Source organism: Fusarium falciforme, chromosome 4, assembly GCF_026873545.1.
Source record: "Fusarium falciforme chromosome 4, complete sequence".
In the NCBI taxonomy this organism is placed as follows: Eukaryota; Fungi; Ascomycota; class Sordariomycetes; order Hypocreales; family Nectriaceae; genus Fusarium; species Fusarium falciforme.
Window position 1 is genome coordinate 3,412,566 of NC_070547.1, and position 18,917 is coordinate 3,431,482.

Below are 18,917 nucleotides of genomic sequence, written 5' to 3' on the forward strand. Positions count from 1 at the left end.
CCTATCTCCATGGCTAGAGCACGAGAGGCATAGCGAGGTCGACGAAGCCTCTGGGTTCCCCGCCGCCCTGGGTGCGCCATGCTGAGTTGGGCATTTCATGGTGCGCCATCAAGAGCCGAGGAGTCCTCTTTTCATCTCGTTGCTGACGACATCATTGGGTGTGCGCCAGAGCTGGCCATCGGGTACCTTGCCCTAGCACCTTTGGCGTTAGATCCCCTCGATCCAATTCTAGCAATTTTTTTGTGAGTTGTGAGACGGCGGCGTCGGGGCTGCACGGGGCCATGAACCGTTGAGTTTAGAACTCGGCTCTTTGTTGACATGACGTTGCATCGCGACACGCAAAGGGCAAGTTGCAAGTAAATAGCAACGGCGCCATTCGCGTGTCGAAATTTTGGACAAGGCGAGGTTGGCGACTGTATCGTCACGATTTCTTCATGGTGAAGGAAGCGAAGCGACGCGACCCTCCCTCCTCGCATCGAGACTTTGGGGAATCTCTCCGAAGACAGGGGGGAGGCTGATCAGAGGCGATGCTGCTGATTGGAGCACGGTGGGCGGACCAGAAGACGTCACTTCCATTCGCTTGTTGATGCTCAACTCAACTGCAGTCTGCGGGCGGGTTAAGGGATTCCCCGGTCGAGGAAGAATCCTCTCGAGGCCAGGCAGATGAATGATTAGATGAGATTGGCTGTCCGAGCTGAAAATGAAGGGAGGTGAGCAAGACTGGCCGGCTGAATAATCCCAAGTCACCAACGGATCCTTGCTTTGGAAAGAATCGTGGAAGGAATTACCACCAGGATCAACTGCCTGGTTCCTTGAACAGTGGGGCAGGCACAACGGGAGTTTCAATTTCTTGGAAGGCACAAAGGCACAGCCAGTCACCCATGCCCTTGCCCCGACTGTTTCAAGTTTTTTCTCTCTGCCTCCTCCTCTCATGTTCCCATCCATGGATGCAAGTTTTGAGGGACACCCCGGGACATATCCATCTCATTCCCCGAAAGCAAAATGTGGCATCCAAAGCAGGTTCCCTCCCAATGAGAGGACGCGATGGTACCGAGCACCACCGAGGGCGGCCGAGAAGAAAAGGGCAGTGCATTTGACGCCGTCCTGCACAAGGTTGCTCGCCGTAAGGCTAGCCCATGGAGCGAAAACGTGCCCCCAAAAGTCTCTCTGGCAGCGAGCGAGCGCGTGGGTGGGAGGATGCTGTAAGCAAGCTGGCCGATGCACTGCAATCCTGTCAGCCAGAGGCGAAATGACGCTCTGCTGAGAGACAGAGGGAAAAGAAATGAGTGCCTATTCAGAAAGACGGACACAACACGGACCCTGCTTTTCTCTCGGAGCGCCCTTCAGCGCCATCATCTCGCAACCAACAGCCATGATCAAGAGGCGGACCGGCCAAGACAGCGCCAACTCGGCCTCGTCCCTTGCCTCCTCTAGCTCTGGTCGCGTCTCGAGACCATCATGACCCTGTCTCATCATGGCTGGCCAGCCCCAAAGTCTCTCCCCTCCCCCCGGTTCCTCTTCCCATGTGCGGGCCATGCTGGACGGGACGCCATGTTTCAACCGTCCCGAGGTCTTGCCCTGGCCGTTTTTGACTCTGCCTTCGCTTTAACTTCAGGTTCGCTTCAAGCGTTCCCCTCTCTCCAGCCTCTTTTTGTCGCCGTTGATACCCCAAACGCATACGCTTCAAAGTCAATTCATCTCAGCTGCAGCAGCTCTTGGTCAAAGTTAACATCAGAGTCAAGCTCCAGGCCACATCGAGCCAGCTTCAGCGCTGACGACGTTGTAATGCCCCGCCCTGAATTCTCCGGCATGCCGTGCTACGTCCAACTCTTCTGTTCCTCCAGCCTTATTTCGTCCCCGGCGGGCCAGGACCCGAAGCATCGGGCACTAAAGCCCATCTCAATCCCCGGCCTCGCCGGGTCTTTGGCTATGATCAGTTGCGAGGGTTGGTCCTGTCATCAGGCTGGATAACTCCAAGTTTCTCGTGGTCCTTCATCCAACATGTCGGGCTCGTCGCCCACTTGGTGGAGCGGTCAACTCGCAAGTGACGTGCTCACGAAACGAAAGAGAGGACCCTTGCGCCTCCGACTGTTCCTGGGCCTGCAGGCGGAAAGGGAGAGGGAAATCCTGCAAGAAAGGCCATCCCAGTCGCGGCATTTCCGGGGAGATCTCGACAGGGTGCCGATGCTGTGTCTGATTGGCGACAGGGCACTGGTCTGTTTCTTTTTATGAACGAGGCGTCCTCTCGGATTTGCTGCGCTGCTCGCACTGAGTGGTTATGCCACGAACCTATGACTGCGGTTCGCGACGGTTACACCCAGGCCAATGTCTCGCATGCCAGGTTCTCGCCGGCTTGATCAGAGACATTGACTGAGATTCTGGGGAAGACGAGCTCATGGGCTGGCTTGACTCGACTGGATGCTCAAGCCAGCCCCCGCATCGCATCACATCACATCGGGAGTTTGCTAATAATAGGGTGTGGGTGGAAATCGACACGTCGCACACTCTCACATCTCACGCCATGGTGTTGCCTCGACGTCCGTACGTATCGGGATACGGGGGCCGCAGATAGCATCAAGAGGTGCTGTTTTCTCTTCCCGTGACTAACTAACCAACCTCATGGCCAGTGCCTTGAGTAGTTCGCTAAGGCATCATGTACCTCCGCTCATCCTTCGAACCACGCTCATTGCCAATCACCCAGCGGAACCCCCGCATATCTGTCCAAGGATCTCCCTCTTGTCCCGCTCGCTGTCGTTGCTGGTATCTGCTGCGCCTCAACAGCTGTCAAATACGAAGCCGGCTCCGATGGTCTAAAGTCTTGTGTTGGTGATGAACTCTGCCATGTTGGCTGGCTGAGAGCCACGTAGCTCGCTTCATCGAGTGAAGATGCCTCAGCTTCAGGTCTTTCATGCCCAATTTGGCCGAGATCGGTGTCTCAGGTCCTTGGACATTCTGGGTGTATACAAAAATACCCCGCCCACCGAATCTTGATGGACGGAGCAATTCTACAGATCGAGGTGGTTTTGTTTCTATTGTCGTAGTCTCTCGTGTTTCCCCGCGCCGGGATGATGCTGCAGAGTGTTCATCATCGGGGCAGGCACCACGATGGTCCTCAGTTTCCTTCAACTCCACTCTCAGAAGGCTTCAGCCATCCACGGGCTCCCGCCTGGATCGGCCGGGTACCGATGGTCAACTGAGAGGCCGCAGGATCAACGGTGAAGTTCGCCGGCGTCTCCTTGCCATGGTATATTGGCAGCATATTGCACCCGTCGAAACGACGTCATTGTAGACCGAGAGCAATCAACTTCTATATTGCACATGATCCTTCCCGCCTGTCGTGCACGGCTGGTTGCCGATATCGTCGGTTGTCTTTCAGGACTTGAGATCTTAGCTCGTTGATAACTGCGAGGCGAGTGATGATAGATCCAAACTTGGTCTGTCGTTAGCTCAATCGCTCTAGCTTGCTATGGATGATCACGATGATCGATCTTTAAATAGCTAACCCTAATACAGCCAGTCAACAGAGTCCTTTCACGCGTACATCTTCTTCTTGTGACACCCAACAGGAGCGGTATTTCAGCCTAACTGAGCAAGAATATGAGCTTGAAATCCAGTATCTAAAATTGTTTGCTTGGCGCATTCCACAACGGCTTATGTGCACCGTTGAGGCTCTGGATACTTCTGCGGGCCTTTGAACGGACTATTTCTTGTTGGTAAGCAAGGAGCTCCCAGATTGACAAGACAAAGCTTATTGTTGTGGAAATTGCATTGATGTTGGACAACCCCACTCAGTCTCGAGGGTGTGCATCGACAACGGCAATGTTCACCGAGGAGAAGAGTGCGAAGTTGATGTTTATGTTGACTTTTTTTCGTTTTGTTTTGTTTACTTACTTCTACATTGGCTCAAGCTCTGGTCAGCCAAAGTGGGGGAGCTTCGAGACAATGACACAGATCCATTGTTGGGGAACCACGATTCTAGTGTGCATGACGTGAATTTCGCTTCTGCATGGCCGCATGGCCATCTACGCCGTTCCTCGATAGTTCTCAACGGTGGTCTCTGAGCTAAGAGGCTGAGCCGCTAGGATCTGACTGCTCAGGTCGATGACATGTCGCGGCTCCAGTTCAGTTCAGTTCGTAGGAAATGAAAGTGAGCAAACCTCATGCACACGCCTCGATCGAGGTCTCAGCCTCTGAGACCCAGTGTTCACACGTACCCAGTTGATCGACGGCGTGCAGTTGATCGTCACCTTACCCACAAGACGCGCACACAGTTGATAGATGATGCCTCAGAGCCTTCACATGTTCCCCTTGGCGAGATACCAAGCCCGCGGCTCGGAAATCAGAGCTTCATACCCTAAACCGCGGGTTGGACAATCTGGTGGAGTACGCCAACGTCTAAGCGGCTGCAGTGCGTCAGACTTTTTTCCCGTCCTTCCCGTTACATTGAGCGGGAAAAGAAGGAGCATGCAGCTAAGAGAAACCGCTTTTTGTCGTAGTTGTGCCAACTGTCTGACTGTTTACTTTGGCGTTTTTTATCCGCTGAAGGAAAACAACATTGAGCAGTGAGACATGATTCAACTCACAAGGCAACAAAGTCTAGACAAGACGACAATAAACTAGATGATAGAAACCAGAGAACAGGAAAACATCAGCATATGCCATCATTGACTTGCCGCTGTCATGACAACTCCCTTGACAACTCCTCAGCCGCTGGCTGTGCGTGCAGCACTAGGTCAGCTGCCACGACCAGGCGACAGCTACAACTGCAACTTCTATTTGACAATTGGGCCTCTGAAACACTGTCTCGCGGAGTTTGGACCTTGGACTATCGGCCGGGCTAGATCTGGACCAGGGTTGATAAACCGCTCTGAGCCCGTGTCTTGGTTTACCCATGTCTCGGTGTCATTTCCGAGAACTGGTCGTCTTTTCGCGGGGCACGTGGGTTAAGGGGATGGGTTGCAACTTGCTGATCGATTGATAAGAGGTTCTTTGATATATGATAGGTTTTGAACAGACAGATATCAGCTGTGCCCCTTTTGTCGGCATGTTGCTTGGGTTCAGCTCAATCTCTGGCGCAGCGCTTGCTTGCCCCCCCAAAGACGGCAGCCCGCCAAAGACAACCACATGCCGTCCTTGTGTTCAGTGTAAATGATTGTCGTATACAAATCACATCTCCCGACTCTCCAGCGCTTCATCCCGAGACTCAGTGCCCAGAATCCCTGCACCTTGGAGTGCGAGTGAACAACTCCGGGCGACACCAGTAGCGTCACATTGGCTACATAGCAATATCACGGCTCATACTAAAAGCTAAACAGGGAAGACATCAAGAAGTACGGAGAAGTACCCTGAAACCGTCAGTAGTATCTGTCCATCGCAGACATTGTACTCAGGGACCACCTGAAACCCAGCACATACTCACCGCGCAATATAGGGCCCGGTCTGGCGCTACCAGAGACAACCCCGGGAAGACGCATTGGTAAAAATAGGGTTGCGTCCGAGAACAGTTCATCTTTAAACCCTTATCCGGCTGTGGCAGATAAATGTCGAACAACAAAATGTAGAATATATATGATCAACTGACCGGGGGAAATATTGAGACGGTTCCTTGCACAGGCATAGGCCATGCCTTTCTTCAGATCACGTAGTTCTCAGATTGAAATCTCAAGTCAGGTCATGATTTCGTTCGACAGAGATGGCCAAGCTTGCTGGTTGCTACGTGCAGGGTTTGTGACTCGCATCATCTATAGCTTCTCTTCATATATGCCACAGAAAAACGACTTGCCTGAAACTACCATAACGTGGACTATAGTGACCGGACCGATGCAACTCTTGCTAAGTTGGGTTGCAGATTATCGAGAGTAGCACCGTCTGTGGGAACTTTTCCGCTATATCTTAATATCTAAATATTGAGCGAGATTTGTTATTCAAAACAATTATTCTCACATGATTGTATCTGGAAGTAACCCCGGTGAGGGCGCAGAGCAAGCAGATCCACCTTGTGCGACATGCGGTATAGCACACTCACACCTCACAAGAGGTTGTTAGACATGACAATTGGAAGAGTCAAAGAAAGTATAGATTCTCCAAACGAATCATTGAGCAGAGTCGGCGAAAGCAGATAGAAATCTCTCCGTGTAGTTTAATTGTTTGTCTCAGATCCATCTCAAAGCCCGGTGGCCGGGGCACTAACAAGTTGTTGACATCATTGACTCTGTAATTGTCAAAAACCAACACCACGAGATCTCAGCAAGACTTGATTCCTACTTTACCTCGGGTGCAGAAACTGTGAAGTTTACAATGGGGAAGCCCCGCGTCATCTACTGGTTCCGCACTGATCTGCGGCTGCACGACTCGCCAGCTCTCAAGGCCGCTCTTGACCTCGACCCGGCTGTGCTCTGGCCCATCTTCACGTGGGATCCTCACTATGTCTATCGAGCGCGTGGTGGTCTTAATCGATGGCAGTTTCTGTGAGTGATAAGGAAATGCCTTGGTGTCTTCAACTCGTGGGCTAACTCAACGTAGACTTGACTGCCAGAATGACCTTTCCAAGTCCATCACCAAGTTGAACCCCAAGTCGAAGCTCTTTGTCCTCAGAGAAGCTCCACAGACCCTCTTCCCAAAGCTATTCAAGGCCTGGAATGTCACTCATCTCGTCTTTGAGAAAGACACCGACAGCTATGCCCGTGAACGGGATGATGTTGTCACACAGGCTGCCACGGAGGCAGGCGTTGAGGTCATTGTCCGCACGGGGAGAACACTCTGGGATAGCGACCAGATAGTCGAGAAGCACGGTGGTAAGCCCACAATGTCAATCACCCAGCTTCAGCAAGCTGGTGCTAGGCTCGGCGAGGTTCGTAAGCCGATACCTGCTCCAAAACATCTTCCAGATCCTGGAGAGATGCCTGTCGACTTTGAGCAAGAAGAGCCCGAGACAAAACCAGACTTCAATTCAGAGCAAAGGACAGAAAAGGATCAGGCATATACCAAGATAGCTGGTCCAAACGGAGACTTTGCTATCGAGACCATGGAAGAGCTGGGCTTTCCATCAGCGACGACTCCCCACAGGGGAGGTGAAACTCTTGCTCTCGAGGCACTCGACAAGATCATTGCCGACAAGAAATACACAGCCAAGTTTGAGAAGCCAAAGACGAGCCCGGCCCAGTTTGAGCCGCAGTCCACAACTCTTCTGTCGCCCTTCTTGCACTTTGGGGCACTCTCTGTGCGAGAGTTCTACTGGCGCGTCCGAGAAGTTGTCGATGCTTACGGAAAGGGGGCCTCATCGCCTCCAGAGAGTCTCATCGGTCAACTTCTCTTTAGAGACATGTACTTTGCAGCTCAGGCAGCCCTCGGGGAGGTCTTTATGCAGACTGCCAAGAATCCGTATTGCCGCTTCATCCCCTGGCATCTTCCCTCCAAGAGAGATCCGAAAACCAGCCTTATCACCGGGGAATACCACATCGACTCTGAAGAAGCAGACATCTGGTTCAAAAGGTGGAAGACGGGCATGACGGGTTTCCCCTGGATCGATGCACTCATGAGGCAGCTGAAGGAAGAGGGCTGGATTCATCACCTTGGACGTCACGCCGTGGCGTGCTTCCTCACAAGAGGCGGATGCTACATTGACTGGGAGCGCGGTTGCGAGGTCTTTGAAGAGTGGTTGATCGATCACGAGCCTGCTTGCAACGCTGGGAACTGGCAGTGGCTGTCCTGCACAGCCTTCTTCTCCCAGTACTTTCGCTGCTACAGTCCCGTCTCATTCGGCCAGAAGTGGGATAAGGAGGGCAATTTTATCCGCCGTTATGTGCCTGAACTAAAGAGCATGGACTCCAAGTACATATACGAGCCGTGGAAAGCCCCTCTGCCCGATCAGAAGAAGGCGGGTGTCCGTGTCAAGGGAGATGGCCTGAACGATGTCCAAGAGGGCACATATCCCAAGCCAATGTTTGACTTTTCAAAGAGACGAGATGCGTGCCTCGCTGCCATGAAGACAGCGTACAAGGTCGGACTTCATGGAAACGATGAAAAGGTTCTGGATGGAACTTGGAGGGAGCTGTTCCCTTCCGGTAATGATGGGGAGATCCAGGGTGAGATCCAGAGCGACAATGGGGAGCACGCTGATCGAGGAGATTATGAAGGTGATAGAGATCAGAATGAAGCTCGGGAGGAAGGGGAGGGTACAGCATCTGTTGAGAATCAAGATGGCGAGACTGTGGGTAAACGAAGCGGGAGGAGACACAGTACTGAGAAGGCTGCAAAGAAGCAAAAGACTTGAACACGGGGCTTTGTTCCATAGCCCGTATCTGGATACAGTTATCTCCCGGATGCAGCCAGATTATAGTGTACAGTACCAGAGTCGTAAAGTGGCCTCGTCAGATCTTCTCCCTCTCATCCGCCAGACGAGACCACTCCATCGCCCAGAGATTGTGCTCCCTCTTAGACGCCTTATCCGTCTCCCTCGCCTCCTTCTCAAACTCAATCTCTGAAAGCTGTCGAAATGTTTCCAAGCGTCCGTTTATGCCAGCCGTGTAAAGGTACTGCTCCATCTTGTCAGGATCGCTCGTTCGAAGCAGCTCAGCAAGCTCGACAGCCGCCTCTCCAGAGCCCGCCCCTTCAATCCCCTCGAGCAACTCCTTGGCCTCAGCAGTCCTTCCGAGCTTGAGATACAATCTCCCGAGGCACAGCTGACAGTGATGCTTCCACTCGAACTCGGAACCCTCGGGGCCGAGGGCGCGCTGTAGCACCTTTACAGCGGCGTCATACATGCCCAGCCTGTAGAGCCTCTCACCTTCGGCAGTGAGAGCATTTCTGTCTTTCCCTTCTTGCACAATCTGCTTGAAGCGGGACTCGACGTTCCTGTACTGCGAGGCTTTGCCCCAGAAGCCGCCCCCGATGAGCTCCCTCGCCAGGGAGATGGTCGACGGCCTGTAGCCCATGTTTGATGCTGCTGTCCACAAGGCTCCAGCAAATAACTGAGACTGTCTGGTTGCAAATCTCAAGATGCAGGCTAGTTCATGTAGAACATGCGCCGGCACATCATCCTCTAAATACATCTTGTTAGTTCATCCATGGGGCTCTATCAACATGGGTTGTTCACCTTTTGACAACTTGACATTCCACGGAGATGCCCCCTTTTTGATGGCGTCTTGGAATAGCAAAGCAACCTTGTGGTATTCCTCCGGAGACAAGGTGTCAAATGTTCCCTCCGTCATATCAATGATTGCCTTGATGTCCCCGGGTGTGATGCTTGAAATATCAAAGAGCTCCGAGTTGGACGGTCTGGCTGCTGGTGCTTTTGGCGCTCGCGGTGCCCGTGGTGCTTGTTGCGTGGCATAAGAATGTGCCTGAAATAGTGCGATACTGGTGGATTGACTGCTACCAACAGCTTTCAAACCGCAAGGTTGCGTTGTGGGCAGAGGTTTCGGGGTAGAGCGCAGCATCTGTGAGCAGAGCCGGCGGGCTCTCAAGTGACGAGACATGGCCACCGATTGGTATCAATTATCTCTGGATTTCAATCGCCAGAGTAAAATCCCTCGGAGCCCGTCAATTGCCAATTGCTCAACTCGGGAGTGAGGTTGTCGAGTTGCATGAGGTTGAATCGCACACCAGCCACAATCCCAGCAGCCACAGGTGAGCGGACCAATCATGTCTCGAGGAGCCACAAGGTGAGCAGAGCACACCGAAAAACCAACCTCATTCTGAATTTTTCGAGCATCGAAAAGGGAACTTGAGACACGATTCACGTCCAAACTCGGCATCTTTTCTGGGTGAGGCGCTTAATTGTCGCGCTTCATATTGAATAATCACTTGAAAGAGATTATTTCGGTTTCATTTTCGGCATCGCACAAAAATCAGAAGATTGACTACGGTGTTCTCTTCATCTCATCTCGTCGCATACATTCACCAGAGCGTTCACCAGCTAGCGACACCAAACAATGGCACCAGCAAAAACCCGCAAGAGAAAGTCCGACCAGGGTCTTCCAGTCGAGACGCCAGTCGAGTCTTCAGCATCAGACGACTCCAAGATACAGCACAAACTCCCCGTCCGGGCAAAGGATGACGACTCCGCTCAGAGCGCAAAGCCAGCTTCGGCACCGACAAAGGGAACCATGATGGTCTTTGGGGATGACGACGAGATCCCGACGCCTACACCTTCAAAGCCCGTGGTACAGGCTCCTGAGAAGGAAGAGGAAGAGGAATCCAGTGACGATGAGGCTCCTGAGGCTGTTTCCACAGCCAAGGTGGCATCTGATATCAAAAAGTCTAGCCAAGCCGCCCAGAAGGCTGCCCAAGAGTGAGTCCTGCCCTTAGTTGTCAACCCAATTCCATAGCCATTAACTTCTATATAGACAAGCCGCAGCACAGAAGCGAAAGCGCCGGGAAAGGGATACCCTCTTCAAACAGCAAGCCGAAGAGCGCAAGAAGCTAGAGGACGAGGCCAAGGCCGCTGAAAGCGCTCCAGCTCAAGCTGAGCCCGCCGAATCTGCAGTCCAAAGGCGACAGCCAGCCAAGACGCCCAACCTGCTACCTGCAGAGTTCCTCACAGACTCGTCGAGCGAGGACGAGGGCGCCGACGAGGACGATCAGGCGGTGGCACGGCCAAGGAAGCGTCGTGTCACCGCCGTGGAGAGGACCTTGGCGCGTCAGAACCGCGGACCCAAAGACGAGAGGGTCGGGTCGACGGTGTACCGCGTGGCCAAAAAGGTGGACGAGAGCATGGCGCCCAAGCTGCGCAAGCACGCCAGGAGTTCCAAGGAGCTGCTGCTTAAGCGAAATCGGAGCGCTGCGAAGCCGCGGTCTGGGTTCTTGGTCAAGTAAAAGGATGTGGGAGGGGGTATTTTACATTGGCGTTGATGTTGTTTGCTATGTACATGGCCTAATATTGGATGGACTAGAATAGCATATGCACGTTTGTTTTCTGGTGACAGTTCGGCTGCATTTAGTCACATCCCATGTGCCACAGGCGAGCGGTAGGCTGTGAGATACTGGATGGACGTTGATTTGCGGTTGTTCATGCATAATACCATCAAACATTCTGATTGCCGACAACATGACAGGTTTTCAGCAGGACTGGCCACAGCAAACGTGCATACGAATAGATATCATCGCCATGACAGCTAAATGATAGTAGCCTTGGTAAAATCGACACGTTTCAAGCCTGAGTCAAGTTACTTACGTCCAATTTGTTTCCATTGAAGCTGGTCGAACGTCAGCTACCCTGCACCATCACTGGATGGATCCACGGGAGAGCAACGACAAAATCCACCGCCTGGATCACGGGGAGGCCCCTCGATCAGCATTGACGCTGGTCTAGCTCACGGCAAGTTGCTTAATGCAAGAGATCCCGAGGGACTAAGCTCGCCATTGCCGACGGCTATCACCCATCCATCCGTGGTTACGCAGAACGAAAACACGGATCCGCAAACTCTGACATTGCGATAGCTGCCATATCCACATCCAAGTCAGAGAATCGCCGCGTGTCTACCGAGATCATGTGGGGGCCTTTTCTTGGTGAGCGACCGTCGACGGATCGGCATGCATATGGACGGACACAAGTTTAGTTGGAGGCACGACGACGCGATAATCGTCACCGGAAAGTTTCGACGAACCGGAAGACTCCAGACCCGGCCCCGTCATCTGGACCTGCAGCTGCTTCACACATCCAAGGAAGCAGAGAAGAAGGATTCATCAACGAATGCAGTCATTATTCCCCGCGTCAAAAGGTGGATTTGCTGCTGTGGACCATCGTCGACTCCTAGGGTTGTGACCCAATTGAGACGCTCGAAGCAGGCTTCAACTGCCCTGATCCCTGGCTTCGTACTGCAGCACCAGTCCTTGTCAGGGGGGAGGGATGAAACGGTTAGAGTCAGGAACATATCGGGTTTCCCAGCCTTGAATTTTGACAGCAACCGTAGAGTCAGTCAACTCTGACGGCAGAATGGCTGTGCTGTACCAGCTGATTGTCCTAGGACCGGACGATCTGGCGTCACATAGCTGCGCGGAACACCGGGTCCTCGAGAAGCCCGTAGCAGATGGGATGGGTCCGAATCAATAGTCCTCAAGGACCCCGGAACTGACCATGTATAACAAGGCACATATAGTCAGCTGCCAATCCTCATCCAAACATGCGAGACGAAGAGGCGAGGAAACTGTGACATGGAGTGACGAATCCCACCTCACCAAAGCCAACACCACACGAGGCAGGAAGTAGAATGCATAATGCTTCGTGGCCTGCGCGGATACCAGAAGCCAACCACTCTGCTTACATGACCATGGAGCGCAGGTTATGAAACCTAGTTGATTGACGACGGAATGATATCACCTGGCAAGCCTGTCCTTGATGCTTTCTGCATAAAATATGCTGAGCTCGGGAGATCGACGCAGGCAATTTGGACAGGACGCTCTGACTCGCGTTTCATACCTCCAGCATCTGTACTTTGTCTGACCCGACTGTCATTGGCGATCGACCTGCATGCCGGCACACACTTGAGTCACTTGAGACCAACAAATGTCTCGGGGACTCGGAAGTTGCTGAACTATTTTTGTTTCTGGAATGGCCGTTGAATAAAAAAAAAAAAGAAGCAAAAAAAAGGAGGGCTGTCCCAGTCTGGGCAGCAGAGCATGGTGCCGAGTCAGCCACGTGGGATTAACGTGACAGCAGGTGTCAGTGGACGTGCGAGACACAGTTGACACATGCTACAAGACAATAGGACCCTTTGCAACCAATGATTCCGAGTGAGTGATTGGGGTTAGCCATGATTGTTCTTGATGCTGCGTGGCTTGTACCATGGTGGCCTTCAGGTATCCAGGAATCGTTATCAAAAGCTGACTGCAGAGGCTCACTACCGGCAGCGGAATCTTAGATCGGACAAAAAGCAACGGTAGCAGAACACGATCGGGTAATTCAGCTCTGTGGAGAGCCACAACATTGACCACTCACTGGTGGCCTCCCGAACCTGGTGCTGCCGACTCTTGTTTGCCAAGGAACCCATGTGGACGGAGAAAGAGATCGTATCTTGCACGACGGCAAAAAGCAAAGGCAGCTGTGAGTTGGCCGGAGCAAAAAGAACGAATAGTGCTTCTTGAGACCTGGCAGGCTCAAGAGCGAGCCCGATGCTGTATGCCTTCGGCCCATGATTCGCCTCGACTGCGAAGCGGGCTGAGGCGGGGCGCCATCTTGATGATCCCCGAGCCAACTTGCATGAGCCCACCAGAACTTGGCCTTGGAGCCACGCGCGAGTGCTGCAGGCCTTCTGCGGCCAAAGGTCCGTGCCATCTCCAAGTCAAGGTCAAGTCAAGCCACGGGGCATAGGTGTGAAGGCGTGGAGAGCCTGGCGAATTTGCCATCACCAACTTGACGGTTGCGTGGCGCCAGACTTTGAGTGAGCTTGGGGAGCTGAACCCCGGAAGTCTTCTCGAAAGAGGCAAGAAAGGGGCACTGGCAAAAAGGCCCCTGCGAGCACTGTAAATCCAACATGACAGCCCCCCCTCCCCAAACAAGACATATGTCATCGCCGGCAGGAATCCATCTTGTGGATGATGTGATCATCTCGCACAGGCGAGCCGTCTGTCATGACAGGCAAGGCCACCGTAATAATAACGGCGGGTATCATTCATGCTAGATGATGAGCTAGCATGGGATACCCAGCATGAAGCCCTGTGCTATCGCTCATGGGAGACGTCTCCGCCTGCGCGCTCGGACGGACGTCTGGATAACCTTGCTCGACGGCTCAGCGAACCCTCGTGTCTGCGGGATACGGTACAGGGCGACAAGCTGGCCGACAACGTGGATGACTAGTGAGCGAGAGCGGCAGTCGAACGAGATCACCGGCACCTGGTCTGTGTAGATGGTGCTGGACCTCGTCCTCTGAGATAAGATGAGGCCCATGGATGGATGGATGGATGACCGACTTCAACTGAGGCGAAGGAGGATTCCAGGGGTCCTGACTGCATACAACATGCTCCTCGCGCTCAGTATGCAAGTGTGTCTGTGTGTCAGTTGTCGCCCCATCGGCTCGCCCCGTCTGACCTCGTCGTCTGGCAGACAGATACTGGGCAGCTCTTCATGCAGTGGTGTCGTCTGGCGTCTCATGGAAGGGCGATATCCACAGAAGATTCGCTGGAACAGCTGAAGAAGGACGCTAGGCCTGATGACCGTATGCAAGCCAGCTGCTGGAATGACGCTTCGATTCCGTTCTCGAGCCCTTCTAGGCTTGACCTCTGCACACCATCAGATGCATTCAGATGCACTGTGTGGCAGACAAACACACAAACAAGGTCGCTTATTTGTTCTGCCGCCTCGCGTGTAGGTAGCCCGCCAAGCGCTGTTAGCGAAGTATGCGCAGCAGAGGGATAGCGAGAGCCGAGAGTGAGTGTCCATCCGTGCCGCAATCGCGCCTCGAACCTGGCAGTTGCATTGCAGCAAGCAAGAGCCGTGATGTGAAGGGAGCTCACGACTCTCCCAAGAAGGTTATGCTAGCGAAAGGAACCAACCTGCAATTCATTTCCGATGAGGATGCTGCTCCTGGGGTTCCAGGGCTAGATCGAATCAGGATTGGAAGGGAGGTACCAAGAACCGCAGACTCTCCCCTGGACTGGAACCTGAAGCCCTGGAAGGGAAGGGTTCCGTGTTGCGCCACATGCTCTTTTGGGGATAGCCTCCCGTTGGGGTCTGGTCCAATGCCACGGCAGGTGGTAGTCGTCCCTTCATCTTGTCTTGCTTGACTTGACTGACTGAGGCTTGGACAGCGGCATTCTTTCAGCCCGGTTTCGACCTTTCATCGCTACTTTGGACCTCTTTGTGGTAGATACGACAATCAGTTTCGAATCTTGTAGTTCTCTTTGTCGATCTGATCTCCCCAAATGGTCCGGCGTTGACAGTATCACAAGAGAGCAATGACCACGCAAATGCTTGCCTCTTGGTTTCTCGTTGCAGGTCACGGTCGCTGGCTCAAGGATAGCCCAACCCAACACGGATGGATGCCGGGGAGACTACCCGGCCAATCGCCTCTTTCATCCACTTCAACTCTCTTGTCATGTACCCTGACCGAAGGCGACAAGGGGGCCACGGGGCGCTATCGATGTCAGTGGTGGACGTGGGACGACGCCGTCTGGTTGACGATGCTCTTAACACGCGCGCTATATGGCCATTTGCCATGCTACAACCGCGGCGGACGCGAGGCGACATGTTTTGAGGGCAAGCCCGGCCAGAGGCTTGTCGCCCTCTGTGCTACGTTTGCGGCAGACCATGCCGTCATGTAACCGTTTTAGTGGGCGTTGGAGTCTTGGTCTAAACCACCATGGCTTTCCGGGCGCCGTTGAGGTGGTTGCCGACCGTTGACAGAGGCAGCCCCTTGTCTTAAAGCCGCCGTCTTAAGGTGCCTGCTTGTATGGGTGCTTGAGACTTTTCGGTTTCAGAACAGAAACAAATCCGGCACCAAGAAACAAGCGACCCCTGAAATCCTCTCAGGCTTGTCTCATCTCGTCCACCTTTGCCTGAGAGGAATCTGTCTCGGCAACAGGTCAGTGTTTGAGCGCTTCTGCTTCGCCCCGTTGCGGAAGCTGTCGTCTTGCCGCTTGTCGCCGCGGTGGCCACCTGGTGGACAATCCTATCAGCAGGTGCTCCATCTCGCAGGGGATGTGACGAACCTGAGGGGTCTGCTTGGATAGTGACCAGCTGGCCGCCTGGGTCAGAATTCCAGACCGGGTCTGGTTTCTTTTTCCCAGGGCTTGAATCGTCAAACCCCTAACTGAGTTTTCTGGTTGCTATCGACTATTATCGTTTGGCCAATATCCGCTAGGCTATGCGCCGACTTTGGTGATGGATCATATCAAGGAACAATATCAACTCACCCCAGCAGCAATAGTTTGAACACTATATGTTGACCCGTCTATTTAAAAAACAAATATCGTTACTGTTCATCTGAATTTTTTTTTTTTTTTTTAAAAAAAAAATTAGATAGCACCGTTTCCCTGCGAAGAGATCAGCGAGTTGGGCAGAACAGCGTAACGTGTTGACTCGGTAACTGTCATCCACCATATTCAGTCTCATCTCGTACGGCTCAGTTGATCTCTGACGCGGGGACCACTGTATCTTTTGCTGGCGGGTCTCTTGAAAGAAGCTCCATGTTGAAGGGCACTCCCGTAGGAGCCGGTGGTCGATCTCGAGCGTGGGTCAGGATAGGACAGGACAGGACAGGTAGTCAGTCGACGACCGTGCTTAGCTCACGGCGACAGCGAGACTGGACTGTCAGTCTTGAATTCGGCCTCCTCCGGACGTGCTTTGGAGGATGAATCCTCAACCCCTCCGTTACGTATCCGTCCCCCAGTAGAGTGTTCCGCGCAGTTGAAAGGTGAGACGCATTCCTGCTGTGCGTGGTGGAGAGACACTTGGCTCGCCAATGAACGCTGACGCTGTCGGCCGCATCACCTGCAACCTCGCTCGCACGGCCTGGACTGGGTTGATCTGAGAGATATTCCTCCTTCTGGACTGCGCTTTGAGTCGGACCCAACGCGCGTGACTGTTCTGTTCCGTCTCGCGGTGAGCTGGACCAACAAAGGGAGGCAAACAAGCTGTCCAGCGAGGCGACTGCAACTGCAACAGCGGCGCGGCACCTGGTTTGGTTTGGCTTGTCTGGTGTTTCTCTCGCGTGTGCCCAGGTTCAATGCCGCCGGTATTGGGTTTGGATCCCTTCCCTTACCCACCAGCCACGGCAACGACACACATTTGCCAAACAAGGACGACTGGGTGTGTGGTGTGTGGTGTGTGATATGGTGGGCTTGTCAGAGATGCCCTGGGGATGCGACCCTGGTAGCTGGAACTGTCGCTCACAGTGGTGATGATCGCTCAAGTCCCGTGAAAGCCACGTGAAAAGGTACCGGCCGAGTTGCAGAGGATGGAAGCCCAGACAGAACAGAACCCCTGGAAAGCCCTCCTTCTGCATCGAGATGGCTGGAGACCCGTCCATCCCCCGGACGGACGCTGCACCTAACGCTCTCAGACATCCAGCCCAAAGAAAGACTCCGCCAAAACGCCATCGAGCAACTTGCGCACTGACTGCGTGGTGGCACCGGGCAAGGGCAGCGCATGTCGGATACGTACATGACCCAAGGAAGAAGAGACTTTTCCAGGCAGGACCCCTCGCTAGCTTGGGCGATGGGAGGCTTGGGTACTGGTGCTTCGCCGGTGCTGGACTCCTCCTGGCCGCGGTGGCTTCCAAAGCCCTGGCCCTTGGTTGCACTCCTGAAGACCGAAGGGTTTTGGTTCGCTCTAGGTGACAGCCCCGACGAGTCAAGAGATTTAACAGTTTCCCTATACGGAACATGGGGTCCTTCTAGAGAACCCATTTCCCCGAGAATTCGCCCTGCTCTGGCACAAAGAGAGACCTGACCTGGGCATGGCTGGGTAGCCTCATCGGCTCGCTCCCGTCCATCCAATACATTCTGGACTCCGAGCATCTGGAAATGGGCCAGCCTCGACGGAAGGAACCTCAACGCTGGGAAAAGCCAAGGGGCGGGGGGGGAAGCCGTCTCTCTGTCATCCAAAGGGAGCGTTGGAGATGGATTGCCGGGGAGGCGCCGGGGGGGCGCCGGGAGCCCTGGGTGCTGTGGAGCCGGCCTCTGAGCGCAGCCCTGGGGGGCCCTTGCGCGGAGCCCGGACCCTTTGGAAGCTGAACAGGGGGGACCCGTGGACGCTTAATGGAGGGACCCACTCCGGCCACCGCGAGCGAAAGCAGCCATCCATGGATCCTTGCACATCGTTCTGCGCGAGGCACCTGCTGGGCTGCTTGCTGGGCGGGCGGCCCCCAGAAAGAAGGGGCATGGAAGTCAAGTCAAGTGGTGGCAGCGTTGGACCCATCCATGGAAGAACAACCCAAGCTTCCAAGGGGATTTGCTCCGTTCCGTCGTGCGTGCTGCCTGTCGTCTGTACCTGGCACCAAACATCTTAGCACCACACCGCGGGCCCTTGGTTGCTGCTAGTCAAGGTTAATGGCCCGGTCGTACGGTGCAAATGAAATCCCATCCATCCCATCCATCCATGGAAGACCAGAGCAAGCCGATTCCTTAAAAGTCGCCCTGGCCCACCACGCCCGCACCTTTCTCTGGTTTTGGCTCTTGCTCTTGCTCTTGCTGCTGTGAAGTGCTGATAATCTTGTTTCTTCCTTATCTCGCCTTCCCGCTCTCCCCCCTCGTTCCCTTCCTTCCTTCCTTCCCTCCTCTCCCTTTTCCTTCAAGCAAAGCCGCCCTTAACCAGGACAACTAGCTGCCTCCATTCCTGCCGCTAGAAAGAAGGCGGGATTGGACGAAAGGTAAAAAAGAAAGGAAGTCACGTCGACACAGAAAAAAAATCGTTAGCGAAAAGGAAAAATCGACAACTCTTATACCCACAACCAAGACGGTCTCTCTTCTCTCCGCCAAACGTCTTCATCGGACGAGCCCCCAAGGACAAAAAGCAACGACATCGTCTGACGACTGCCGTGGTGAGACGATTGTGGCTGCTTCCTATACCGTCAGTGGAGCAGAGCCTCTGGGTCACTTCCTAAAGTGAGTGACAATCCAGGGTCAGCATCACATCGCGCATTGCTAAAAAGCAAAAGTATCGGGATCCGGCGTATCGCAAAGCAACAGCATCCCACGCAAACTGCATCCTCACAAGCGACAAGACACAGCTCGACGCTCAATTCCCTCAGGCAGTCACTGATAATTGCTTCGGGCCCCGTTTCGTTTGCGAATTCCTCTTCTCTCCCCCCTCTTGACGGGTTTCGAAACGGCCGAGCCGACGTTCCAATTCACCGAATCTCAGCGGCGCAGTTACCGACAAGGGTATTGAGTCGCATCGCATCCCGTCGCATCGCATTCATCGCACCGCCTGCCCAACGCTCTTCCAATCTGGATTCTCAGACGTTCCGCTCCCCGCTGAA

At 53.8% G+C, this 18,917-nt stretch overlaps 3 protein-coding genes across 3 annotated transcripts; 2 read left to right on the forward strand and 1 right to left on the reverse strand.

Annotated features, from left to right (window-relative positions):
* Positions 1–6,297: 6,297 nt before the first annotated feature.
* NCS54_00577000 (Photolyase/cryptochrome alpha/beta domain-containing protein) lies at positions 6,298–8,272 on the forward strand (the record flags this gene model as incomplete). The annotated part of the gene is made up of 2 exons (XM_053151257.1): positions 6,298–6,467; positions 6,523–8,272. The coding sequence occupies 2 exons, from the start codon at positions 6,298–6,300 to the stop codon at positions 8,270–8,272; spliced, it is 1,920 nt and encodes a 639-aa protein (XP_053007232.1).
* A 97-nt stretch (positions 8,273–8,369) lies between these two features.
* Positions 8,370–9,476, reverse strand: NCS54_00577100 (Hypothetical protein; the record flags this gene model as incomplete). Its single annotated transcript, XM_053151258.1, has 2 exons — positions 8,370–9,040; positions 9,095–9,476. 2 exons carry the CDS (start codon positions 9,474–9,476, stop codon positions 8,370–8,372), a joined length of 1,053 nt encoding a protein of 350 aa, XP_053007233.1.
* A 456-nt stretch (positions 9,477–9,932) lies between these two features.
* On the forward strand, positions 9,933–10,815 carry NCS54_00577200 (Hypothetical protein; the record flags this gene model as incomplete). The annotated part of the gene is made up of 2 exons (XM_053151259.1): positions 9,933–10,291; positions 10,347–10,815. 2 exons carry the CDS (start codon positions 9,933–9,935, stop codon positions 10,813–10,815), a joined length of 828 nt encoding a protein of 275 aa, XP_053007234.1.
* Between the last annotated feature and the right edge of the window lie 8,102 nt (positions 10,816–18,917).